Source organism: Chlamydomonas reinhardtii, chromosome 7, assembly GCF_000002595.2.
Source record: "Chlamydomonas reinhardtii strain CC-503 cw92 mt+ chromosome 7, whole genome shotgun sequence".
In the NCBI taxonomy this organism is placed as follows: domain Eukaryota; kingdom Viridiplantae; phylum Chlorophyta; class Chlorophyceae; order Chlamydomonadales; family Chlamydomonadaceae; genus Chlamydomonas; species Chlamydomonas reinhardtii.
The window spans coordinates 3063541-3089819 of NC_057010.1; the positions used below are offsets into that span (position 1 = coordinate 3063541).

Below are 26279 nucleotides of genomic sequence, written 5' to 3' on the forward strand. Positions count from 1 at the left end.
ATGCTTCCTTAGTTGCTCCCTTCTCCTCCTTCTCCCCCGCCCCTCATCCCACCGCCTCCCCTTGGGGGCGCGCGGGGGCATGTGGATCTAAGGGCCTCTTTATTATTATTATTTGCCCCCGCTCTTATATGCCCCGTTAGATTTTTTGCCCCCGCTCTTATATGCCCCGTTAGATTTTTTGGGTTACTTTCGGATGGCGCCGCCGCCGCGCGCCTGGTTGCGCGCCTGGCCGGGCCGCCCGAAAGCCAGCACGCTCTTCTAGGCCCTGGCGCTGCCCCGCGCGCGCGCCGCGCGACCCAGCGCGAGAGCCCGCCCAACCGCCGCGATCCAGCCGCTGGCTCCCCGGATCCGGGCGCCGGCTCCGCGCGGCGCCAGCTCGCGCGGCGCGCGGCCATCCCGCGCCCGCCGGGCTGCGGGAGCCGCGCGCTGCCGCCCCCTACAAATGGGCGCCACCGGCGGCCGCCACCGCGCGCCAAGCTAGCTGCCAGGCCAGTGTTTGTGCCGGCCGCCCCCATGATGAGCGCTAGTGCTTATCGCTGGTGGTGGCATCAGCTGTGACGTGTCCAAACATGTTGGCTAGCGTATCATTACATGTTTATACATTTTATACATTGCTTATATACTTGCTGCACCATTACTAGCCGCGCGCCGTTGCAAAACCAGCCGGAAACCGCTCGGGGCAGCGGTCGCCTTGCCCCGCCTGCTGCCCAGCCGCGCTATGCTGCCGCGACTGATCCAGCTGGGCTGCGCCTGCAGCATCGCAGCCAAAATGTGCATGCAGTGCGAGTGGCAGGCGCGCGCGAATGAAAACCCACATATGCCCAACTGCCGCCGCATCGGCCCACTTTAGTTCCACAAACGCCCACCAACTGCTGCATGCGGCGTTAGTGTGTTGCAGTCACCTCGCCGGCGCCGGGTCCTATGCGATGCACTGCGCCTGTGTTTGTTATGTTATTCTTGGTGTGGGACTGCAAATGAACACCGGCAGACATGCACCAGTGAAAGGCCACATGTGCGCAACTGCTGCCGGCCAACTAACTGCCCAACCGCCCAGTTGCGTGCAGTTACTTGGCCAGCTCCTATGCACTGTTCTTATGTCGGTGCTTAAATTGTATAATCATGAAAACCATTACAATAATATGCAGCTGCCTCGTGCACCATGCGCGCTGTCATGTGCAAGTGTGGTTGTGCAGTCGGCTCAACAGCCGAGCAAAACCAGCAGTTACACGCCCTCCCACTTTCTATCACGGGTGCTCCCTTTATGCACAAGCCAACGCGAATGCATGATGCTATCATTTGTGAACAGGTGCCCCTGCTTAGTGCACCTGCCTCCAGTGCAACCCCTTGCAGTGCAACAGAGGCACAACCCAGCTGCATCCAAGCAAGCAATATGCGCTCCACGCATGCTATAACTGTGCCACACAGCACGTGCGGGTGGAGTCCAGTTCATGTCCGTGCAACAATTGTTTGCAACCATCCCGCCAGCAATGCAGTTCTAGCCTGCGTCCTCGCCTTCCTCCCACCCAAACGTTCCGCATGCCGGTGCATGTATTAGGCTCCCCTCTCACCCATACCCTAGCCACCATTTCACCTCGGGGGGTCCGACAGGGGGGCGCCGCCCCCCTGTCAAAGAGAAGCGACGGGCCGCGAGGGGGGCGGGTAATAATCCCTACCCGCCACACCCACCCCCCTCATCATCACAGTTCCTTTGCGCTGCATACCAGGGGGGTCGACAGGGGGGCGCCGCCCCCCTGTCCATTTCCGGGGGGTGCAGGGGGGCTGGCCCCCCTGCGGGGGAAAAAATGAGATGCTTCCTTAGTTGCTCCCTTCTCCTCCTTCTCCCCCGCCCCTCATCCCACCGCCTCCCCTTGGGGGCGCGCGGGGGCATGTGGATCTAAGGGCCTCTTTATTATTATTATTTGCCCCCGCTCTTATATGCCCCGTTAGATTTTTTGCCCCCGCTCTTATATGCCCCGTTAGATTTTTTGGGTTACTTTCGGATGGCGCCGCCGCCGCGCGCCTGGTTGCGCGCCTGGCCGGGCCGCCCGAAAGCCAGCACGCTCTTCTAGGCCCTGGCGCTGCCCCGCGCGCGCGCCGCGCGACCCAGCGCGAGAGCCCGCCCAACCGCCGCGATCCAGCCGCTGGCTCCCCGGATCCGGGCGCCGGCTCCGCGCGGCGCCAGCTCGCGCGGCGCGCGGCCATCCCGCGCCCGCCGGGCTGCGGGAGCCGCGCGCTGCCGCCCCCTACAAATGGGCGCCACCGGCGGCCGCCGCCTCGCGCCAAGCTAGCTGCCAGGCCAGTGTTTGTGCCGGCCGCCCCCATGATGAGCGCTAGTGCTTATCGCTGGTGGTGGCATCAGCTGTGACGTGTCCAAACATGTTGGCTAGCGTATCATTACATGTTTATACATTTTATACATTGCTTATATACTTGCTGCACCATTACTAGCCGCGCGCCGTTGCAAAACCGGCCGGAAACCGCTCGGGGCAGCGGTCGCCTTGCCCCGCCTGCTGCCCAGCCGCGCTAGGCTGCCGCGACTGATCCAGCTGGGCTGCGCCTGCAGCATCGCAGCCAAAATGTGCATGCAGTGCGAGTGGCAGGCGCACGCGCATGAAAACCCACATATGCCCAACTGCCGCCGCATTGGTTCACTTCAGTTCCACAAACGCCCACCAACTGCTGCATGCGGCGTGAGTGTGCTGCAGTTACCTCGCCGGCGCCGGTCCTATGCGATGCACTGCGCCTGTGTTTGTTATGTTATTCTTGGTGTGGGACTGCAAATGAACAGCGGCAGACATGCACCAGTGAAAGGCCACGTGTGCGCAACTGCTGCCAGCCAATTGACTGCCCAACCGCCAAGTTGGGTGCAGTTCCTCGGCCAGCTCCCATGCACTGTTCTTATGTCCGTGCTTAAATTGTATGATAATGAAAACCATTACAATAATATGCAGCTGCCTCGTGCACCATGCGCGCTGTCATGTGCAAGTGTGGTTGTGCAGTCGGCTCAACAGCCAAGCAAAACCAGCAGTTACACGCCCTCCCACTTTCTAACACGGGTGCTCACTCTATGCACAAGCCAGCGTGAATGCATGATGCTATCATTTGTGAACAGGTGCCCCTGCTTAGTGCGCCTGGCTCCAGTGCAACCCCTCGCAGCGCAACAGAGGCACAACCCAGCTGCATCCAAGCAAGCAATATGCGCTCCACGCATGCTATAACTGTGCCACACAGCACGTGCGGGTGGAGTCCAGTTCCATGTCCGTGCAACAATTGTTTGCAACCATCCCGCCAGCAATGCAGTTCCAGCCTGCGTCCTCGCCTTCCTCCCACCCGAACGTTCCGCATGCCGGTGCATGTATTAGGCTCCCCTCTCACCCCTTTCCTAGCCACCGTTCCACCCCGGGGGGTCCGACAGGGGGGCGCCGCCCCCCTGTCAAAGAGAAGCGACGGGCCGTGAGGGGGGCGGGTAATAATTCCTACCCGCCACACCCACCCCCCTCATCATCACAGTTCCTTTGCGCTGCATACCAGGGGGGTCGACAGGGGGGCGCCGCTATTATTATTGTTGCCCCCGCTCTTAAGGGTCTCGCTACACATTTTGGGTTACGGCGCCATAGACGCCGCGCCGCGCCCTCGTTCGCGCGCCCGGCGCGCAAGTCTGAAAGCCCGCAGCCCCGCGCACCTATAACCCCGCGCAACCGCGCGCGGCGCGCGCGGCAGCGCGAGAACCCGCCCGCCGCCGCGACCCAAGCGCGGGCGCCGTGCGATCCGGGCGCCGGCGCCCGCGCGCGTGGCAGCGCTGCTCCGGCCGCGCGCGCGCCCTTGGCGCGCCGGTGCCGGGGTTGGCTTTAGGCAGGCGCAAGCCGCGCTGCCGCGCGCGCAGCGTGGCACCCGGGATAGCCGTGATTCCGCCGCCGCGCCGTCGATGATCACTGGCACCACTGCTGGTGGTGCTCTTGCCATGCACCCGCGAGTGTATCCGCTGGTGATACACGTGAACAGTATTGCTCATTACATGGCTCATGATATTGGCGCGGCAAACGTTGGAAAAACGCACCGAAACGTTGGAGCCCACGTTTTGTAACTCCGAGGAAGGGTTGCACGCGGCCGGCGGTGGCCCATTTCATGCCGCTGCTTTGTTTGCACGGCCTTCACATTCCTACCGGTGCTGCGGCAGTTTGCGGGTCCGCGTTGGTCGCGAGCTTGTACAGCCGATGTACGTGCAGTTAGTCGTAACCCGCGGATCTTGGCGGCAGCCGCACCGCCCGTGGGTCACCTGTCAGCATGCTTCCGTGCTGCCACGCCCACTCAACCCATTGCAGCAGCACACAAATAACTAGCTAGGGCCGCCTCGCAGCCATGCAGTCATTGCGCACAGCACGCAAATCCCGCGCGCCGAGGGCAAGCTGCTGATGACAGGCGCGTTTTCAAGCGGCCAATGACAGCAGCCTGTCACACGGCAGCCCCTGCAGCAAGCGATACAAGCCGGCGCCCGGTTGCTTTCCCGTTTACCCGCGGCGGCTCCTTTGTTCAGCTCCGCACACACATACATTGTATTTACCGCTTTCCCGTGCACGCGGCCACACACAGTTGCAGGCATCAGCGCAGGCGCGGCGTGGCGTTTCAGGTAAGCTGTTGTTTGCTGCCTGCTTGTTTGCGTGGCCTGAGTTCCCTTGCTGGTGCTGGGTCTCACTCCATATCCTGCTCGGCGTGTTTGCAGGGCAGCCATCCATGCACCAGTGCGGTGCTGGCGTGCTGCTCGCACGTGATATGGACGTTCTTAACCCGCGCTGGTGCATGCCTGCAGGCGCCGCGCTGACGCTGTGGGTTTGTTTCCTGACCGTCGGCTGTCAGTAGTCCAACGTGCGCGTGCGTGGCCGGGGTATTATTCAGCTGGGTTCATGCGTGCACAAAGGTACTTTGTGGGCCGCATGGTTTAACGCGCTTGCTCCCCTGCCTGTTGTTTGTCCCGCTGCAGTTGAGGCTTATTGCAAGCGCAACCAGGCTGCGCGGCGCGCCACTACTGTGCAGTGGAGCCTGGGCCGTTTCCTACACCTGGTGTTGCAGAGTTCAAAGTGTACAACACGCCAGCTAACCCTCCTGGCATACTTTAATGGCGCGAACAGTTCCAGCAACGCTGATGGCGCATACGGTTCTCGTGCCATAATTACAAGTTCCTAACGCATGCCTTCATAGTTGACTTCGTTGCTGCCGCTACAAGGTTTGCTTAATAAGCGCTGACTTATCGCAGCGCAGTGGAGATAAGTCTAGTTATTGCGACGTAACTGCCGTGTTGCGTTAGAGTCACGCACGGCGCAGGACGCTCGGGTACGTGCCTGTGCATGGGGCCGAACCGAGCTGGGTCTTGTACGCGTCAGGAGCACACGGCGCCTTATCTGCCGTTGTGCTTCTGTACTGTATTTCGGATCGTCCCTCTGCCGGGACGGTGACAACCCACCCGCCCCCCCTGGTGCCGCCGCGGATTAATGTGGTGGCACCCGTGGGCGCTGCGGCGTGCGTGGTTGTCTGGACTCTGCTGCTATCAGGCACTTCATACATGCGACACACCCAGTACTGGCAGCACTTTCGGCCACTAGTGCAACCTCAACACGGGCGGGCTGGGGCGGGCACGGCGGACTTGGTGGGGTTATCGGGAGCTGCGAGGCCGGAGGTAGGAGGCCGCTGAGGGCCACGAATGAGTTGCTAGGCCGCTTGAGGCATGAGTGGAGGCTATTGTCGGTTTGAGAGATTGGGATTGTCGTTTGGGGCCGTGGCGGTTTGTAACGCTACACGGCAGTAAGGAGTCAATAACCCACCCGTTCACACACCTTGCCACACGATGCTGCATGACCGCCCGTGCCACAAACTATTTCCAAGTGCACGGCAGAGCTTTCACCCCTTCAAGTCCTGCCTTTCCACACGTCGCCCCAATGTCGGCCTGCATGTACCTTGCTTGCCTAGGACCATACTCTCGCCGTGCTCCACCTGCCCCTCAATCCCAGGGGGGTCCGACAGGGGGGCGCCGCCCCCCTGTCAAAAAGAGAACCCGGGGCCCGAGGGATCGGTAGTAATGATCATCCCAACAATGATAATGCTGCACTTCGCGCCGCGTTCCAGGGGGGTCGACAGGGGGGCGCCGCCCCCCTGTCCATTTCCGGGGGGTGCAGGGGGGCTGGCCCCCCTGCGGGAATACCTTTGTTACGCCCGCCTCAAATGCTTCCCCGCACTCCGGCTCTTTCATGTGGCCACCCTCGGGGGCGGGCGGGGGCATGCGGGTCTAGAGGCCTTGTCCATTTCCGGGGGGTGCAGGGGGGCTGGCCCCCCTGCGAGAATACCTCTGTTACGCCCTCCTCAAATGCTCCCCCGCACTCCAACTCTTCCTTGTGGCCACCCTCAGGGGCGGGCGGGGGCATGCGGGTCTAGAGGCCTTGTATTATTTGCCCCCGCTTTTAAGGGTCTCGCTAGATTTTTTGGCTTTCGGCGCCATAGACGCCGCGCTGCGCCCTCGTTCGCGCGCCCGGCGCGCAATTCTGAAAGCCCGCAACCCCGCGCACCTATAACCCCGTGAAACCGCGCGCGGCGTGCGCGGCAGCGCGAGAACCCGCCCAACCGCCGCGACCCAAGCACGGGCGCCGCGTGATCCAGGCGCGGGCTCCCGCGCGCGCGGCAGTGCTGCTCCGGCCGCGCGCGCGCCCTCGGCGCACCGGTGCCGGGGTTGGCTTTAGGCAGGCGCAAGCCGCGCTGCCGCGCGCGCAGCGCGGCGCCTGGCATTGCCGTGTTCCCGCCGCCGCGCTGTCAATGATCACTGGCACCACCGCTGGTGGTGCTCTCGCCATGCACCCGCGAGCGTATCCGCTGGTGATACACGTGAACAGTATTGCTCATGACATGGCTCATGATATTGGCGCGGGACATGTTGGAAAAATGCACGCAAACCTGGGAGTCCACGTTTGTAACTCCGAGGAAGGGTTGCACGCGGCCGGCGGTGGCCCGTTTAATGCTGCTGCTTTGTTTGCACGGCCTTCACATGCCTACCGGTGCTGCGGCAGTTTGCGGGTCCGCGTTGATCGTGTGCATGTACGGCCGATGTACGTGCAGTTGTAACCCGCGGATCTTGGCGGCAGCCGCACCGCCCGTGGGTCACCTGTCAGCATGCTTCCGTGCTGCCACGCCCACTCAACCCATTGCAGCAGCACACTAATAACTTGCTAGGGCCGCCTCGCAGCCATGCAGCAATTGCGCACAGCACGCAAATCCCGCGCGCCGAGGGCAAGCTGCTGATGACAGGTGCGTTTTCAAGCGGCCAATGACAGCAGCCTGTCACACGGCAGCCCCTGCAGCAAGCGATACAAGCCGGCGCCCGGTTGCTTTCCCGTTTACCCGCGGCGGCTCCGTTGTTCAGCTCCGCACACACATACGTTGTATTTACCGCTTTCCCGTGCACGCGGCCACACACAGTTGCAGGCATTAGCACAGGCGCGGCGTGGCGTTTCAGGTGAGCTGTTGTTTGCTGCCTGCTTGTTTGCGTGGCTGAGTTCCCTTGCTGGTGCTGGGCTCACTCCATATCCTGCTCGGCGTGTTTGCAGGCAGTTATGCACCAGTGCGGTGCTGGCGTGCTGCTCGCGCGTGATATGGACGTTCTTAACCCGCGCTGGTGCATGCCTGCAGGCGCCGCGCTGACGCTGTGGGTTTGTTTCCTGACCGTCGGCTGTCAGTAGTCCAACGTGCGCATGCGTGGCCGGGGTATTATTCAGCTGGGTTCATGCGTGCACAAAGGTACTTTGTGGGCCGCATGGTTTAACGCGCTTGCTCCCCTGCCTGTTGTTTGTCCCGCTGCAGTTGAGGCTTATTGCAAGCGCAACCAGGCTGCGCGGCGCGCCACTACTGTGCAGTGGAGCCTGGGCCGTTTCCTACACCTGGTGTTGCAGAGTTCAAAGTGTACAACACGCTAGCTAACCCTCCTGGCATACTTATAACGGCGCGAACAGTTCCAGTAACGCTGCTGGCGCATACAGCTCTCGTGCCATAATTAGAAGTTCCTAACGTATGCCTTCATAGTTGACTTCGTTGCTGCCGCTACAAGGTTTGCTTCATAACCCACCCGTTCACATACCTTGCCACACGATGCTGCAGGACCGAACGTGCCACAAGCGATTTCCATGTGCACGGCAGAGCTTTCACCCCTTCCAGTCCTGCTTTTCCACACGTCGCCCCAATGTCGGCCTGCATGTAGCTTGCCTGGGACCATACTTCCGCCATGCTCCACCTGCCCCTCAATCCCTGGGGGGTCCGACAGGGGGGCGCCGCCCCCCTGTCAAAGAGAGAACCCGGGGCCCGAGGGATCGGTAGTAATGATCATCCCAACAATGATAATGCTGCACTTCGCGCCACGTTCCAGGGGGGTCGACAGGGGGGCGCCGCCCCCCTGTCCATTTCCGGGGGGTGCAGGGGGGCTGGCCCCCCTGCGGGAATACCTTTGTTACGCCCGCCTCAAATGCTTCCCCGCACTCCGGCTCTTTCATGTGGCCACCCTCGGGGGCGGGCGGGGGCATGCGGGTCTAGAGGCCTTGTTATTGCCCCCGCTCTTAAGGGTCTCGCTACACGTTTTGGGTTACGGCGCCATAGACGCCGCGCCGCGCCCTCGTTCGCGCGCCCGGCGCGCAAGTCTGAAAGCCCTCAACCCCGCGCACCTATAACCCCGCGAAACCGCGCGCGGCGCGCGCGGCAGCGCAAGAACCCGCCCAACCGCCGCGACCCAAGCACAGGCGCCGCGCGATCCAGGCGCGGGCTCCCGCGCGCGCGGCAGTGCTGCTCCAGCCGCGCGCGGCAGCGCTGCTCCAGCCGCGCGCGCGCCCTCGGCGTGCCGGTGCCGGGGTTGGCTTTAGGCAGGCGTGAGCCGCGCTGACGCGCGTGCAGCGCGGTGCCCGGGATAGCCGTGATTCCGCCGCCGCGCCGTCGATGATCACTGGCACCACCGCTGGTGGTGCTCTTGCCATGCACCCACCAGTGTATCCGCTGGTGATACACGTGAACAGTATTGCTCATTACATGGCTCATGATATTGGCACGGCAAACGTTGGAAAAACGCACCGAAACGTTGGCGCCCACGTTTTGTAACTCCGAGGAGGGGTTGCACGCGGCCGGCGGTGGCCCATTTCATGCCGCTGCTTTGTTTGCACGGCCTTCACATGCCTACCGGTGCTGCGGCAGTTTGCTGTTCCGCGTTGGTCGCGAGCTTGTACAGCCGATGTACGTGCAGTTAGTTGTAACCCGCGGATCTTGGCGGCAGCCGCACCGCCCGTGGGTCACCTGTCAGCATGCCTCCGTGCTGCCACGCCCGCTGAACCCATGGCAGCAGCACACTAAAAAACTAGCTAGGGCCGCCTCGCAGCCATGCTGTCATTGCGCACAGCACGCAAATCCCGCGCGCCGAGGGCAAGCTGCTGATGACAGGCGCGTTTTCAAGCGGCCAATGACAGCAGCCTGTCACACGGCAGCCCCTGCAGCAAGCGATACAAGCCGGCGCCCAGTTGCTTTCCCGTTTACCCGCGGCGGCTCCTTTGTTCAGCTCCGCACACACATACGTTGTATTTACCGCTTTCCCGTGCACGCGGCCACACACAGTTGCAGGCATCAGCGCAGGCGCGGCGTGGCGTTTCAGGTAAGCTGTTGTTTGCTGCCTGCTTGTAGATAGGCGTGGCCTGAGTTCCCTTGCTGGTGCTGGGTCTCACTCCATATCCTGCTCGGCGTGTTTGCAGGGCAGCCATCCATGCACCAGTGCGGTGCTGGCTCGCACGTTATATGAACGTTCTTAACCCGCGCTGGTGCATGCCTGCAGGCGCCGCGCTGACGCTGTGGGTTTGTTTCCTGACCGTCGGCTGTCAGTAGTCCAACGTGCGCGTGCGTGGCCGGGGTATTATTCAGCTGGGTTCATGCGTGCACAAAGGTACTTTGTGGGCCGCATGGTTTAACGCGCTTGCTCCCCTGCCTGTTGTTTGTCCCGCTGCAGTTGAGGCTTATTGCAAGCGCAACCAGGCTGCGCGGCGCGCCACTACTGTGCAGTGGAGCCTGGGCCGTTTCCTACACCTGGTGTTGCAGAGTTCAAAGTGTACAACACGCTAGCTAACCCTCCTGGCATACTTTTAACGGCGCGAACAGTTCCAGTAACGCTGCTGGCGCATACAGCTCGCGTGCCATAATTAGAAGTTCCTAACGTATGCCTTCATAGTTGACTTCGTTGCTGCCGCTACAAGGTTTGCTTCATAACCCACCCGTTCACATACCTTGCCACACGATGCTGCAGGACCGCACGTGCCACAAGCGATTTCCATGTGCACGGCAGAGCTTTCACCCCTTCCAGTCCTGCTTTTCCACACGTCGCCCCAATGTCGGCCTGCATGTAGCTTGCCTGGGACCATACTTCCGCCATGCTCCACCTGCCCCTCAATCCCTGGGGGGTCCGACAGGGGGGCGCCGCCCCCCTGTCAAAGAGAGAACCCGGGGCCCGAGGGATCGGTAGTAATGATCATCCCAACAATGATAATGCTGCACTTCGCGCCACGTTCCAGGGGGGTCGACAGGGGGGCGCCGCCCCCCTGTCCATTTCCGGGGGGTGCAGGAGGGCTGGCCCCCCTGCGGGAATACCTTTGTTACGCCCGCCTCAAATGCTTCCCCGCACTCCGGCTCTTTCATGTGGCCACCCTCGGGGGCGGGCGGGGGCATGCGGGTCTAGAGGCCTTGTTATTGCCCCCGCTCTTAAGGGTCTCGCTACACGTTTTGGGTTACGGCGCCATAGACGCCGCGCCGCGCCCTCGTTCGCGCGCCCGGCGCGCAAGTCTGAAAGCCCTCAACCCCGCGCACCTATAACCCCGCGAAACCGCGCGCGGCGCGCGCGCCAGCGCAAGAACCCGCCCAACCGCCGCGACCCAAGCACAGGCGCCGCGCGATCCAGGCGCGGGCTCCCGCGCGCGCGGCAGTGCTGCTCCAGCCGCGCGCGGCAGCGCTGCTCCAGCCGCGCGCGCGCCCTCGGCGTGCCGGTGCCGGGGTTGGCTTTAGGCAGGCGTGAGCCGCGCTGACGCGCGTGCAGCGCGGTGCCCGGGATAGCCGTGATTCCGCCGCCGCGCCGTCGATGATCACTGGCACCACCGCTGGTGGTGCTCTTGCCATGCACCCACCAGTGTATCCGCTGGTGATACACGTGAACAGTATTGCTCATTACATGGCTCATGATATTGGCACGGCAAACGTTGGAAAAACGCACCGAAACGTTGGCGCCCACGTTTTGTAACTCCGAGGAGGGGTTGCACGCGGCCGGCGGTGGCCCATTTCATGCCGCTGCTTTGTTTGCACGGCCTTCACATGCCTACCGGTGCTGCGGCAGTTTGCTGTTCCGCGTTGGTCGCGAGCTTGTACAGCCGATGTACGTGCAGTTAGTTGTAACCCGCGGATCTTGGCGGCAGCCGCACCGCCCGTGGGTCACCTGTCAGCATGCCTCCGTGCTGCCACGCCCGCTGAACCCATGGCAGCAGCACACTAAAAAACTAGCTAGGGCCGCCTCGCAGCCATGCTGTCATTGCGCACAGCACGCAAATCCCGCGCGCCGAGGGCAAGCTGCTGATGACAGGCGCGTTTTCAAGCGGCCAATGACAGCAGCCTGTCACACGGCAGCCCCTGCAGCAAGCGATACAAGCCGGCGCCCAGTTGCTTTCCCGTTTACCCGCGGCGGCTCCTTTGTTCAGCTCCGCACACACATACGTTGTATTTACCGCTTTCCCGTGCACGCGGCCACACACAGTTGCAGGCATCAGCGCAGGCGCGGCGTGGCGTTTCAGGTAAGCTGTTGTTTGCTGCCTGCTTGTAGATAGGCGTGGCCTGAGTTCCCTTGCTGGTGCTGGGTCTCACGCCATATCCTGCTCGGCGTGTTTGCAGGGCAGCCATCCATGCACCAGTGCGGTGCTGGCGTGCTGCTCGCACGTGATATGGACGTTCTTAACCCGCGCTGGTGCATGCCTGCAGGCGCCGCGCTGACGCTGTGGGTTTGTTTCCTGACCGTCGGCTGTCAGTAGTCCAACGTGCGCGTGCGTGGCCGGGGTATTATTCAGCTGGGTTCATGCGTGCACAAAGGTACTTTGTGGGCCGCATGGTTTAACGCGCTTGCTCCCCTGCCTCTTGTTTGTCCCGCTGCAGTTGAGGCTTATTGCAAGCGCAACCAGGCTGCACGGCGCGCCACTACTGTGCAGTGGAGCCTGGGCCGTTTCCTACACCTGCAGAGTTCAAAGTGTACAACACGCTACCTAACCCTCCTGGCATACTTTTAACGGCGCGAACAGTTCCAGTAATGCTGCTGGCGCATACAGCTCTCGTGCCATAATTAGAAGTTCCTAACGTATGCCTGCATAGTTGACTTCGTTACTGCCGCTACAAGGTTTGCTTCATAACCCACCCGTTCACATACCTTGCCACACGATGCTGCAGGACCGCACGTGCCACAAGCGATTTCCATGTGCACGGCAGAGCTTTCACCCCTTCCAGTCCTGCCTTTCCACACGTCGCCCCAATGTCGGCCTGCATGTAGCTTGCCTGGGACCATACTTCCGCCATGCTGCACCTGCCCCTCAATCCCTGGGGGGTCCGACAGGGGGGCGCCGCCCCCCTGTCAAAGAGAGAACCCGGGGCCCGAGGGATCGGTGGTAATGATCATCCCAACAATGATAATGCTGCACTTCGCGCCGCGTTCCAGGGGGGTCGACAGGGGGGCGCCGCCCCCCTGTCCATTTCCGGGGGGTGCAGGGGGGCTGGCCCCCCTGCGGGAATACCTTTGTTACGCCCGCCTCAAATGCTTCCCCGCCCTCCTGCTCTTTCATGTGGCCACCCACGGGGGCGGGCGGGGGCATGCGGGTCTAGAGGCCTTGTATTATTATTGCCCCCGCTTTTAAGGGTCTCGCTAGATTTTTTGGCTTTCGGCGCCATAGACGCCGCGCTGCGCCCTCGTTCGCGCGCCCGGCGCGCAATTCTGAAAGCCCGCAACCCCGCGCACCTATAACCCCGCGAAACCGCGCGCGGCGTGCGCGCCAGCGCGAGAACCCGCCCAACCGCCGCGACCCAAGCACGGGCGCCGCGCGATCCAGGCGCGGGCTCCCGCGCGCGCGGCAGTGCTGCTCCAGCCGCGCGCGGCAGCGCTGCTCCAGCCGCGCGCGCGCCCTCGGCGTGCCGGTGCCGGGGTTGGCTTCAGGCAGGCGCGAGTTGCGCTGACGCGCGCGCAGCGCGGCGCCCGGCATTGCCGTGTTCCCGCCGCCGCGCTGTCAATGATCACTGGCACCACCGCTGGTGGTGCTCTCGCCATGCACCCGCGAGCGTATCCGCTGGTGATACACGTGATCAGTATTGCTCATGACATGGCTCATGATATTGGCGCGGGACATGTGTGAAAAATGCACGCAAACCTTGGAGCCCACGTTTGTAACTCCGAGGAAGGGTTGCACGCGGCCGGCGGTGGCCCGTTTAATGCCGCTGCTTTGTTTGCACGGCCTTCACATGCCTACCGGTGCTGCGGCAGTTTGCTGTTCCGCGTTGGTCGCGAGCTTGTACAGCCGATGTACGTGCAGTTAGTTGTAACCCGCAGATCTTGGCGGCAGCCGCACCGCCCGTGGGTCACCTGTCAGCATGCTTCCGTGCTGCCACGCCCGCTCAACCCATTGCAGCAGCACACTAATAACTAGCTAGGGCCGCCTCGCAGCCATGCAGTCATTGCGCACAGCACGCAAATCCCGCGCGCCGAGGGCAAGCTGCTGATGACAGGCGCGTTTTCAAGCGGCCAATGACAGCAGCCTGTCACACGGCAGCCCCTGCAGCAAGCGATACAAGCCGGCGCCCAGTTGCTTTCCCGTATACCCGCGGCGGCTCCTTTGTTCAGCTCCGCACACACATGCGTTGTATTTACCACTTTCCCGTGCACGCGGCCACACACAGTTGCAGGCATCAGCGCAGGCGCGGCGTGGCGTTTCAGGTAAGCTGTTGTTTGCTGCCTGCTTGTAGATAGGCGTGGCCTGAGTTCCCTTGCTGGTGCTGGGTCTCACGCCATATCCTGCTCGGCGTGTTTGCAGGGCAGCCATCCATGCACCAGTGCGGTGCTGGCGTGCTGCTCGCACGTGATATGGACGTTCCTAACCCGCGCTGGTGCATGCCTGCAGGCGCCGCGCTGACGCTGTGGGTTTGTTTCCTGGCCGTCGGCTGTCAGTATTCCAACGTGTGCGTGCGTGGCCGGGGTATTATTCAGCTGGGTCCATGCGTGCACAAAGGTACTTTGTGGGCCGCATGGTTTAACGCGCTTGCTCCCCTGCCTCTTGTTTGTCCCGCTGCAGTTGAGGCTTATTGCAAACGCAACCAGGCTGCGCGGCGCGCCACTACTGTGCAGTGGAGCCTGGGCCGTTTCCTACACCTGGTGTTGCAGAGTTCAAAGTGTACAACACGCTACCTAACCCCCCTGGCATACTTTTAACGGCGCGAACAGTTCCAGTAACGCTGCTGGCGCATACAGCTCTCGTGCCATAATTAAAAGTTCCTAACGTATGCCTGCATAGTTGACTTCGTTGCTGCCGCTACAAGGGGTGCTTCATAACCCACCCGTTCACATACCTTGCCACACGATGCTGCAGGACCGCACGTGCCACAAGCGATTTCCATGTGCACGGCAGAGCTTTCACCCCTTCCAGTCCTGCCTTTCCACACGTCGCCCCAATGTCGGCCTGCATGTAGCTTGCCTGGGACCATACTTCCGCCATGCTGCACCTGCCCCTCAATCCCTGGGGGGTCCGACAGGGGGGCGCCGCCCCCCTGTCAAAGAGAGAACCCGGGGCCCGAGGGATCGGTGGTAATGATCATCCCAACAATGATAATGCTGCACTTCGCGCCGCGTTCCAGGGGGGTCGACAGGGGGGCGCCGCCCCCCTGTCCATTTCCGGGGGGTGCAGGGGGGCTGGCCCCCCTGCGGGAATACCTTTGTTACGCCCGCCTCAAATGCTTCCCCGCCCTCCTGCTCTTTCATGTGGCCACCCACGGGGGCGGGCGGGGGCATGCGGGTCTAGAGGCCTTGTATTATTATTGCCCCCGCTTTTAAGGGTCTCGCTAGATTTTTTGGCTTTCGGCGCCATAGACGCCGCGCTGCGCCCTCGTTCGCGCGCCCGGCGCGCAATTCTGAAAGCCCGCAACCCCGCGCACCTATAACCCCGCGAAACCGCGCACGGCGTGCGCGCCAGCGCGAGAACCCGCCCAACCGCCGCGACCCAAGCACGGGCGCCGCGCGATCCAGGCGCGGGCTCCCGCGCGCGCGGCAGTGCTGCTCCAGCCGCGCGCGGCAGCGCTGCTCCAGCCGCGCGCGCGCCCTCGGCGTGCCGGTGCCGGGGTTGGCTTCAGGCAGGCGCGAGTTGCGCTGACGCGCGCGCAGCGCGGCGCCCGGCATTGCCGTGTTCCCGCCGCCGCGCTGTCAATGATCACTGGCACCACCGCTGGTGGTGCTCTCGCCATGCACCCGCGAGCGTATCCGCTGGTGATACACGTGATCAGTATTGCTCATGACATGGCTCATGATATTGGCGCGGGACATGTGTGAAAAATGCACGCAAACCTTGGAGCCCACGTTTGTAACTCCGAGGAAGGGTTGCACGCGGCCGGCGGTGGCCCGTTTAATGCCGCTGCTTTGTTTGCACGGCCTTCACATGCCTACCGGTGCTGCGGCAGTTTGCTGTTACGCCCGGGGCGCACCCACCGCTCTGATTAAAGTGATCTCGCACACCGGGCTACACGGCAACGAGGAAGCCGATAAAGGGGCGGCTGCCGTCGCCACCCAGGAAAAACCCGCCGATGTATCCGAACCGGCCGACAACGACCCGCACGCCCGGCACTGGTGGCCGACCTTCACGGTCACCAGGGACGACGATAGCACAGCCACGCACTACGTGTCGGACCTAAACCGGGGCCTCACCAGGGCAATGGCCCCCAGCTGCCGTGGTGGATACGCCAACAAAACCCTGTACACTGAGAAATGGGCCGAGGCAGCACCCAGCCTTGACCCACGCGCCAGTAATGCGTACATGACGAACTCGGACGCCAGCCACGGCCTACGCCGGTTCATACAGAATGCTCGTCAGGGAGGCCTCATCTGCCCGGCCCGGCTGGCTTTGTTTAAACTACGAGACAGCGACAAATGTGGTCTCTGTGCCCACATCCAGCGCAGCCGCGGATCTGACCCAGAGCGTGGCACCGCAGGTCACCTTGCCGGCCACTGCGCGCACCCCCAACTCGTTGGCGCTAGGATAGCCAAACACAACACTGCAGTGCGGACGATTGCCGAATGCCTACACCATGGTCACAACGGTGGTGGCTACATGATAATGGATGCCACCTCCCGAGCTGAACTGCCTGAGTACTGTGCGGGCATGCGGCCGCCGTCCTGGCTCTGCCCGCAAGTGCCCGCTGCAGACCTCAACAGGATGCGGCCTGACATTCTGTTTATCCCGAACCTTCCCCGGTCTGAAGCAGAACGCTTCATGACATCCCCACCAGCCAACAAAGGGGCCTACCCAGTGTACATCCTTGAAGTTGGATACACCTCTGACCTGCACCACAGCGAGAAGCTCATTCAAAAACAAGCACAGCACGCCGCCCTTGCCACTGCCATGCGAGCTGCAGGGTGGACTGTGCACTACGATGCTAAACACGTTATTACACTGGGCCACGGTGGCACTGTCCCCCGTACCCTTGAAACTCTCCTCAAAGACCTGGGAGCCAAACCGCAGGCAGCCAAGGCCTGCTGCACACGTCTCCACATGCATAGCGTCACCACACTCCGGGGCACCGCAAACCTGTACTACCGGCTAGAGCGAGAGATGGGCATTGCCAACACCCGATGCCGCCCGGGAGGGCGCACCCAGGGGACCGCCAATGGCGGCCCCCGTGCAGGGGAGCCGGGGTAGGGAAATCAAGTTTTCCGATGGTGGGGTGAGCTTGTCTCACTCCTCCTTAAGACACGCGGGCACCTGTGCCCTGCGTAGATATTATTATTATTATTAGATGAGGGTGATGATGCCCTCCCGCCAGGAGGCGGGCAGCGCCGCCGCCATTTCACCGCCATCGTGGGCGTCTGCAGCGGCAGCAAAGGCAGCAGCAGCAGCAGCACACAAGCGCGGACCCAGCAGCGCCCAGAAAACCTTGTACACCTCGTACGGGACCCCGTCCGACCCAGGCGCTTTACCATTGGCGGAGCCAGCCAGCGCTGCCATCAGCTCCGCATCACTGAGGGCGCCGTCACCGGACCCCTCTGCGGCGGCCTGCAGATCCGCCGGAACCTTGCGGTCAATGGCCTCCAGAAGCTGTTGCTGCGACACCGTACAGACAGGCTGCACGCGGAACAGGCCGGTGGGGCTGGTGCTGCTGTACATGGCTGCGGCGGCTGCGGAGACAGTGTTGCGCGTGCCCGGCCCCGTGAGCGCCACAGGCGCCGGTTGCCCCGGCACCTTCAAGTGCGTGATGGGCTCCTGCGCGCCGGCTGCTGGCTCGTCAGCCTGCCGATGGAACCAGCGTGTGCCCCGCTCCCCATGCTCCTCCATCAGTGCAGCGCGGGCATTGTGGCTGGCTGCTGCGGCAGCTGCCCGCTCCTCCCGCACCGCCAAGTTGGCCATGGCCGCAGCCTGACGCTGCGCGGCGCTGGCACCCGGCCGGTCGGCCAGGGCAGCGGCCGCGTCTGCGGCCAGCACCACCCCATGCAGCCCGTCCCGGGTCTGGCGTGCATGCCGACGGTGGATGCTGGTGGCGGCCTCCCGCAAGAAGAACTTGTCCGCCTCCCATTGCGTGCAAGCGCCGTCACCTGTACTGGCCACGGGATTTGCGGCAACGTGCGCCTCCAAGCGCTGCTTGAGCTCCAAACGCAGCGAGGGGTGAAACAGCAGGTAGGTGGGGAAGCGCCACTGCTCCCGGTGCGCATGTGGCAGGTCGGGCAAGGACAGGGTGAGCAGCACACCGTTGTGGTCCCCAGGCGCCCCGTACGTGCGAGCGACATCCACCACCCACGGCGCCGCGGTGGCACTGACATACCACCGATCCAGGCGTGCGGGAGTGGCCGGCTTGGGTGTGGCCGGATGCGTGTAGCCCTTGGCGCCGCCACGCTTGCTCGCCCACGGGTCCACCAGACTGAACTGGGCGAGGAGGCTGGCAAGTTGCGGGGCACCTGCAGCACGTGACGGGCTAGGGGCCGCCTCCTGACTGGCATCGGTGACACAGTTCCAGTCCCCACCGACAACAAGCACCCTGTCCGTGGCCAGGTGGGGATGCAGCCCGGCAAAGAAAGCAGGCTTGTCCGCCACGGCCGTGGGCGCATACACACACACAAAGCGCAGGCGCAGGTGACCCACGTCCCAATCCCAACATACCACACGGCCCGCCGCATCCGTTGACGGCGGCTGCAGTACGCAGCCTGGAAGGGACAGCCGACTCCGCGCCAGGATAGCCGTCCCACAGGAGCGGGGCGACGCTGCCGGGCTGGCAGCGAGGCAGTGGCGCCACGGAAGGCACGCCCCCTGCGCGGCACGAAGGCAAGACTCCAGCGCCGTCGTGTCAGTAGCGTGGGTCTCCTGCACCATCGCCACATCCGCCCCAACTTGCTGCAGGTGCGAGACCAGCGCCCGCGCCTTCAACGGCGAGCCCAGGCCGTTGACATTCACTGTCAGCAGCCGAAGGTTCGCCGCTCCCACTGGTGGCCGCATTATGAGCCCCCGCCGGCCACGGCAGCGCCGTGGCGGTTGCGGTTGCTGTTGCTGCTGTGGCGTTTGCCGCGGCGGCCGCCACCCTGGCTGGGGGGCGCGCCGCCGCCGCTGGTGCTCATGCTAACGGCACCTGAGCTGGCGCCGCCGGGGTGCAATGGAGCGCTGCCCAGGCTCATGAGGCTGGAGGTACTGCGGCTGCGGTGCTGGCGTTGCCGGCGGCTGGGCCCGCTGGCCCCGCCGGGGTCCGCCGGCCCACGCTTAGCGGACCGCAGGGTGCGGGCGTCTAGGAGCACGTAGTCCATGTAGGCCGTCTGCACCTGCTGCGCGGCGTCATCCAGCTGCTCCGTCACGTCGGAAGGCAGGGGTGTATCTGCAGGCTGGGCTGAGTACAGGCGCCACCAGCCAGTGAACTCGTCGCGCAGCTGTGCCAGGACGGCGGTACGGCCGGCCGGCACGCGGCAGACGGCCCAGTCCGGTACGGTGGCGCCCTGGTCACGGAGGTAGGCGAGGAGGCGGCCACCAAGCGTGTCGTGGCCCAGCTGCGCCCACTCAAACCCCTGCACATCTGCGCAGCGGTTCTGGTGCGTCACGAGGTCAGAGCCGATGGCAACACACGTGTCCCGGGTCAGGCAAACGGCCCCGTACTCCGCCTCACTGCCCGCACCCCCACCCGCGCGCCCAGCCATGTCGGCCGAAGCCCCAGCCGGCGCGCCCAGGCCCCTGCCCCTGCCCTTACCACCACCCTCCGGTTGTAACGTCTGCAGTGGCGGCCGCGCCTGGGGCGGCGGCTGAGGCACTGCCTGCCCCGCTCCTCCACCCTGGCGCCCCGACCCGCTGCCCCCACCATCCTGCTGTCCCCCGGCCGGCCGCCCAGTGGGCACGTGCGGTGGCGAGCTAGCACCGTCCTGCGGGGGAGGCAGCCCGCCGCCCAAGCGCCCTGCCCTCTGCTGCGGGAGCTGGGCGGGGCCACCGCGCCCTTTAGAGCGGGGCTGTTGCTGTGGCGGCGGCGGCGGTGCGTGCACGGCTGGTTGCGCCCGTCGCCCACGCCCAGACGCCGCCGTGGCAGCGCCATCACCCACGCCGTCCTGTCCCCCCAGCGTGGCCAGGACCGCAAACCGGGAGCCGGTCCGGGGCCTGGGCGGCTGCACCTGGCGCTGCTGCTCCTGCTGCTGCTGTTGCTGTACCCGCCGTTGCTGCTGGAGATGGAGGTCCGCCATGTAGGCCAAGTACCGCTGCATCACAGCGGTCTGCTCCTGATCCTGCCTGGCGGCTGCCCGCTGATCAAAGGGCGGCTGTGACGCGGGAGCCCCACTGGGCTGCTGCTGCGCGCCAGCCGACCCAGCACCCGCAGTACGACGCCTGACCGCCGGTGGCCCCCCCACGCCTGCCGACGGCTGCCCCCCGCTAAGCCCTCCCGCTGCCACCCGCTGCTGTGAAGAGGGCTGCTGCTGTCGCTCGGCCCTCAGGGGAGCCGCAGCAGCATGGGTGCTTCCCCCCGCCACCAGAGCTGGCAGCGAGGGCGAGGCCACGGCGGGTGGTCCGCTGGCGCCACCAGCGGCAGCCGCTGTGTCACCCACACCCGCCGCCTCCTGCATCTGCACGTCCCCCATGTGGTCAACTATGTCAACACGTTGCCCACGCCGTGACGCCGCCACGCCAGGGCAACCGCCCGCCCCGTCCTGCCCCCCCCGCGTGGCCAGGACCACAACGTGGGAGCCAGTCCGGGGCCTGGGCGACTGCCCCTGGCGCTGCAGCTCCTGCTGCTGCTGTTGCTGTAACCGCCGTTGCCGCTGGAGATTGAGGTCCGCCAGCTCGGCCAAGTACCGCTGCATCACAGCGGTCTGCTCCTGATCCTGCCCAGCGGCTGCCTGCTGATCCAAGGGCGGCCGTGGCGCGGGAGCGCCACTGGGCTGCTGCTGCACGCCAGCCGGCCCAGCACCGGCAGGGCGAGGCCTGTCTGCCGGCGGCCCCCCCACGCCTGCCGCCGGCTGGACCCCGCTAAGCCCTCCCGCGGTCACCCGCTGCTGCGAAGAGGGCTGCTGCTGCAGTGCGGCCCGCAGGGCAGCCGCAGCAGCACGGTTGCTTCCCCCCGCCACCAGAACTGGCAGCGGGGGCGGGGCCCTGCTGTGTGGCCCGCTGGCGCCACCAGCTGCAGCCGCCGCGTCACCCAAACCCGCCGCCTCCTGCATCTGCACGTCCCCCACGTGGTCAACGATGTCCGCTGCGGTCGCCATGGCAGCCGCGGGCCTCACCACACCCAAGGTGTTGCCACCCAGGTCGGGGACCCCGGCTGCAGCCTGAGCAAGGCTGCCTGCCGCAGCTGTCGTGGCCGTCCCAGCCGCCTGGGGGGCGCCACGGACCTCCACCTGCATGGGCTCCTCACCTGGCATCTCAAACTTGGCACAATGCAGGTGAGAGAGCTGCGGGTCCCAGACTGGGCCCCGTACACAGGCAAAGATGTGGTTGGTGATGCCCTGGCCTGCGGGGGCCTGGGGCTCCCCCTTGGGGCCCACCGATTTGGCGCACTGCTCTGAGACCACATAAGCACACGCCAGGTTCGAGGGGTCCGAGGTGGTGGGATAGCCACCCGCCTGCAGCACCAAATCGGTGCGACCGCGGAAAGCCCCCCACACAGGGCCCCCTACCATCTTGACCGTGACGGTGTAGGTGCCCGGAATGATGGGCCGGGTGTCCACTGGCACGTGAACCGTGAGGACAGCCTGACCGCGCTGGAGCGGTACCGCCAGCGGCGACTTGCGCATGAGCTCCGCTGTGAAGGCTGCTTTGCTGGCGCTGGTCGCGCGCCGGCTGAAGGCCAGCCCGGCAAACGTGCGGGAGGGGCGGCCTGTGCTGTGCAGAGAGTGGCCCTGCAAGAGCTGCGGCTGGTTGCCCTGCCGGCACATGGTGTCCAGCACTGACAGGGCAGCACTGGTCACTTCCCGGACGCCGGCTGAGGACAGCTGCTCGCCCTCTGGGAGCCCCGTGGTGGCACCAACCAGAAGGACTGGGTAGGTAGGCAGGCTGGGGCCCTGGGGCTGAGTCGTCAGGTCCTGCACGCCGTCCGCCAGGCTATGCATAGACAGGGCAAGGTGGAGCTGCAGCCCGGGGCTGAAGAACGGGCTGGCAGTGTTGCCCCCACCTGCAGGGGTGCTGTCCGCTGCCAAGTCTGGCAGTGGGCGGCGATGCCCAAATGCAGGCCCCCCACACGGCACGGCATGTGCTGCTGTGGCCGCGCCGTGAGCGGGTGTGCTGTATGGCTGGCGTTGGCCCCTGGTGTCTTGGCTGCGCTGAGACACCTGGCGGAACCGACCAGGATCACCCAGCAACTGCATAGCTACCCAGGATCAGCACTCACAGGGCATCACAGCAGGGCGGGCGCCAGGCAACCAGGCACCAGGCAACAAGGGCACGAAGACGAGCCACACCCCAAAAAAACAGCCAAGTGCTGCAGGGCTCCCCCGACCGCCACACCCAAAGCACCCTGCTGCACGCGCGGATGCAAATGACCAACCACAAAGGTTGATACGCCGCCGGCTCCAAGCTGGTGAAGTGTGGTGCTCGCCGAGATGTTAAAATGCCGACAAGCGAAATGTCGCCAACTCCACGGCGACGCTCCTGAACCGCCAGAATCCTATTCCATAGCAGTGTCGAGTTCCAAAGCACAAGCCGGCATAGGCTGAAGGGCGCTGGAGAGGGAGTGTCGCGCTACAGCTGCAAAGTGGACTGACGAAAAACGAGGACGCCCACAAATGCAAACTGCTTCACAGTGGTTCGTAGGCCTTAAGAAGCCTAAAACAAAAGGAAGCAAGTCAAACAGCGCGAGAGAAATGACGTCGACTGTTTCAAAGCTGTGCAGAAGGAAGAGAGGATGCAAGAATAGCAAGAGAAGAGAGTAAAGTAATGTAAAGTAAAGTAAAGTAAAGTGATGGCGGCAGTACAGCTGTTCTGCCGCGCGTCCAACGCCCGTGTCCATCCGGACAAGAGCAAGGCCATGGGCCTTGGCAGGTTTGCGCACCTGACGGGCCCTTGCCCACACACGGGGGTGCCGTTTACCACTGGCGCCGTGACGCACCTGGGTGTGCCTCTGTCGTGCGACTCTGTTGCGGCTGCAGCTGACCTGTACACCCGGCGGGCTCGCGGTATGGCGTTTGTGGCGCGTCTGTGGGCTGCCCTGTCTCTGACTCTCGTTGGCCGTGTGCACATTGCGAAGCAGGTGCTGGCGGCGAAGCTGGCCTACCACTTCAGCTTCCTCAACCCGTCGCCTGCGCAGCTGAAGGAACTCACCGACCTGGTGGACCACTTTGCTGCGCGCTCCATGCACGCTGAGGACGCCAGCCTGGTGTCGCACGGGAACCCGCTCCTGCTGCCAAAGCGGGAAACGGCATGTCTGACGTACAAGGACGGGGGTGTCAACCACGTCGACCTGCCTGCGTTCCTGTCTGCCCTGCAAGCTAAGACTTTCGCCCTCCTTGCCCAGCCAGGCCGGCAACCCTGGAAGATGCTCACCCGGGCGCTGCTTACTCATGTGCGCCCGGACTCCGCCACCACGTGGGCGTGGGTGTACAGCGACGCGCCAGCGCCAGCGGGGCTGCCTGCCCGGCTGGCGGCCGCGGTCGGCCACGTGCGGAGCGCGGGTGTGGAACAGCATCCGCCGCAGCCAGCCACTTTGCCGCCAGCGGCGCCGCCACAGTGGCGGGTTAGCCTGGACCAGCTGTGGGTGGCTAACGCTGCGGGGGCTGTGTCCTACGTCCACTACACGGGGCGGCTCTTGGAGCCTGGGCCTGGCGTGCTGCCCCCGGCAGTGGATGGGGCGTGGCAGCCTGCCTGTGTGCTGCAGCATCGCAAGCCGCGGCACCTGTGGACCTTTGAAGAGCGGGCGGCGTACGATGCAGCATCACCAGGGGAACGGGCGGGGGCGTGGCCTCGGGCGCCGTACTTCCTGGCGCCGGAGGCTGGGGTGGTGGTGCACCCGGAGCACTGCCGGATTGCGGGTGTCAGCTTGGCGGACTACACGGTGCGGGACGTGCGGCGGGCCATCACCGCGGCTAACCCGGCCGCACCTCCGGCTCCGGCCCGCCCTGCAGCCATGCCGTGCCCAGCGCCAGCACAGCAGGCGGGGGGTTCGGGGACCCAGCCGGCGGCACAGTCGCGGCTGGTGGAGCGGGAGGCGGAGTGGCAGCGTGCAGCGGCGCAGCTGACCACCACGGCGGCGCAGCATTTCCACAATAACCCGGTGGCTCTGGACCCCTGGCTTCACCGCACCTCTGCGGCAGCCGCGCTGCAGAACACGCCGGCGAGAGAACTGCAGTCGTATGCGTCCCCGTCCCAGCAGTCGGGTGAGGGGCCGCGGCGGTCCGCGCGGCTGCAGGAGCAGGCGGCGGGCGGGGCGGGGCCTAGCACGGGGCCTGCCACGGCGGCGGCGGCAGCAGCGGCGGCGGTGGAGGGCGACCCTCGCATGCCGCCCCCGGATGCGTCCCTTCTGCGGGGTACGTGGCGGAGGCTGTGGGACAGCCACGCCAGTCGGGGGGCTAAGGTGCTTGTGTACCGGCTGCAACATGCTTACCTGCCTTGCGGGCTGTACAGGGCGGGCAAGGGAATTCGTCCACGGGTGACCACGGGGTGCGGGGGGTTGGGGGAGGTTCAGGGTGGGTCACCGAAGTTGAACTTGCGGCTGACGCTTGCATCACCTGTGCAGGCCCCCTAGGTTTCCTTTTGGGCGGCGGTTCTTTCCATGCGCTGGCGTGGCGTATTATCATCATCAGCTTGTCTGGCGCCCATGAGTACTAGCTCTGGCTGGAGTGGCAGCGCCTGGGCGGCTGTGGGACTTCCTGCACAGCGCGTCTTGCAGCGGACTGGAGCCCACTTAGTCAGCGCCCCATCTGGCCCGTTTAGTTTTCTGCTTGTGTCTCCTCTGCCGGTTCTCCTGGGGTGTTGCTTAAGCAACCGACTTGTGGGGGTGGGGTGGGTTTTGGGCGGGGCGAGTGCGTAGCGCTGGTGTTTTCTTTTCTGGCGCGCAGTGGTGGTGGTTCTTGCGGTTAGGCTGTGGTGTAGGTTGGTGCTTGGGTTAGGTCTGGCGGTGTTTTTGTGCAACCCCTCCCGGGGGGCGGGGGGGCCAGCCTCCTGCTCTGTCTGCCGGGTCGGGGTGGGGTGGGGTGGGATGGTTTGGGGTGTTTGGTGGCGGTTTTCGAGGTGTTTGCTTTCTGTTTTCTTCTCTCTTCTTCTCTTCTTGCCCTGTCAGGGTTCTGGTCTCGGGGACCAGGCTGCTTTCTGGCAGCAGGGGGGCAGCGTGTCTGCCCCTGTTCAACCTTGTAAGGATGATTCCTCAAAAAAAAAAGTGCGCCCCCAACCCCCCGCACCCCGTGGTCACCCGTGGACGAATTCCCTTGCCCGCCCTGTACAGCCCGCAAGGCAGGTAAGCATGTTGCAGCCGGTACACAAGTACCTTTGCCCCCCGACTGGCGTGGCTGTCCCACAGCCTCCGCCACGTACCCCGCAGAAGGGACGCATCTGGGGGCGGCATGCGAGGGTCGCCCTCCACTGCCGCCGCTGCTGCCGCCGCCGCCGTGGCAGGCCCCGTGCTAGGCCCCGCCCCGCCCGCCGCCTGCTCCTGCAGCCGCGCGGACCGCCGCGGCCCCTCACCTGACTGCTGGGACGGGGACGCATACGACTGCAGTTCTCTCGCCGGCGTGTTCTGCAGCCCGGCTGCCGCAGAGGTGCGGTGAAGCCAGGGGTCCAGAGCCACCGGGTTATTGTGGAAATGCTGCGCCGCCGTGGTGGTCAGCTGCGCCGCTGCACGCTGCCACTCCGCCTCCCGCTCCACCAGCCGCGACTGTGCCGCCGGCTGGATCCCCGAACCCCCCGCCTGCTGTGCTGGCGCTGGGCACGGCATGGCTGCAGGGCGGGCCGGAGCCGGAGGTGCGGCCGGGTTGGCCGCGGTGATGGCCCGCCGCACGTCCCGCACCGTGTAGTCCGCCAAGCTGACACCCGCAATCCGGCAGTGCTCCGGGTGCACCACCACCCCAGCCTCCGGCGCCAGGAAGTACGGCGCCCGAGGCCACGCCCCCGCCCGGTCCCCTGGTGATGCTGCATCGTACGCCACCCGCTCTTCAAAGGTCCACAGGTGCCGCGGCTTGCGATGCTGCAGCACACAGGCAGGCTGCCACGCCCCATCCACCGCCGGGGGCAGCACGCCAGGCCCAGGCTCCAAGAGCCGCCCCGTGTAGTGGACGTAGGACACAGCCCCCGCAGCGTTAGCCACCTGGCCCGCGGGCGTGGGCCAGCCTGACGCACATCTTCCTGGAGTGTCCGGCTTATGCGCAGGCGAGGACGTGGCTGCAGCAGCTGTGGGCCTGCGTTGCGCCCCAGGCAGCGGTGCCACCAGTGACGGACGCGGGCTTCATGCTGGGGGACCGCATGGGTATGTGGGCCTCAGGCCCGCGGGGGGCGGGCGCGCTGCTGTGGAGCACTTTGCGGGCCACCTTCTTGTACGCCGTCTGGTGTGCGTACTGGTCCCGCGAGCCTGCT

At 64.7% G+C, this 26279-nt stretch overlaps 2 protein-coding genes across 2 annotated transcripts; both read right to left on the reverse strand.

Annotated features, from left to right (window-relative positions):
• Window positions 1–575: 575 nt before the first annotated feature.
• Window positions 576–4055, reverse strand: CHLRE_07g333605v5 (uncharacterized protein). Its single transcript, XM_043064228.1, has 3 exons — window positions 3734–4055; window positions 2710–3430; window positions 576–1412 (listed from the first exon to the last, which is right to left on the reverse strand). The coding sequence occupies exons 1-2, from the start codon at window positions 4022–4024 to the stop codon at window positions 3383–3385; spliced, it is 339 nt and encodes a 112-aa protein (XP_042922796.1). The 5' UTR covers window positions 4025–4055; the 3' UTR covers window positions 576–1412; window positions 2710–3382.
• Window positions 4056–15549: 11494 nt separating this feature from the next.
• CHLRE_07g333640v5 (uncharacterized protein) lies at window positions 15550–22615 on the reverse strand. The gene is made up of 3 exons (XM_043064229.1): window positions 22111–22615; window positions 18886–21921; window positions 15550–18712 (listed from the first exon to the last, which is right to left on the reverse strand). Exons 1-3 carry the CDS (start codon window positions 22115–22117, stop codon window positions 17064–17066), a joined length of 4692 nt encoding a protein of 1563 aa, XP_042922797.1. The 5' UTR covers window positions 22118–22615; the 3' UTR covers window positions 15550–17063.
• Between the last annotated feature and the right edge of the window lie 3664 nt (window positions 22616–26279).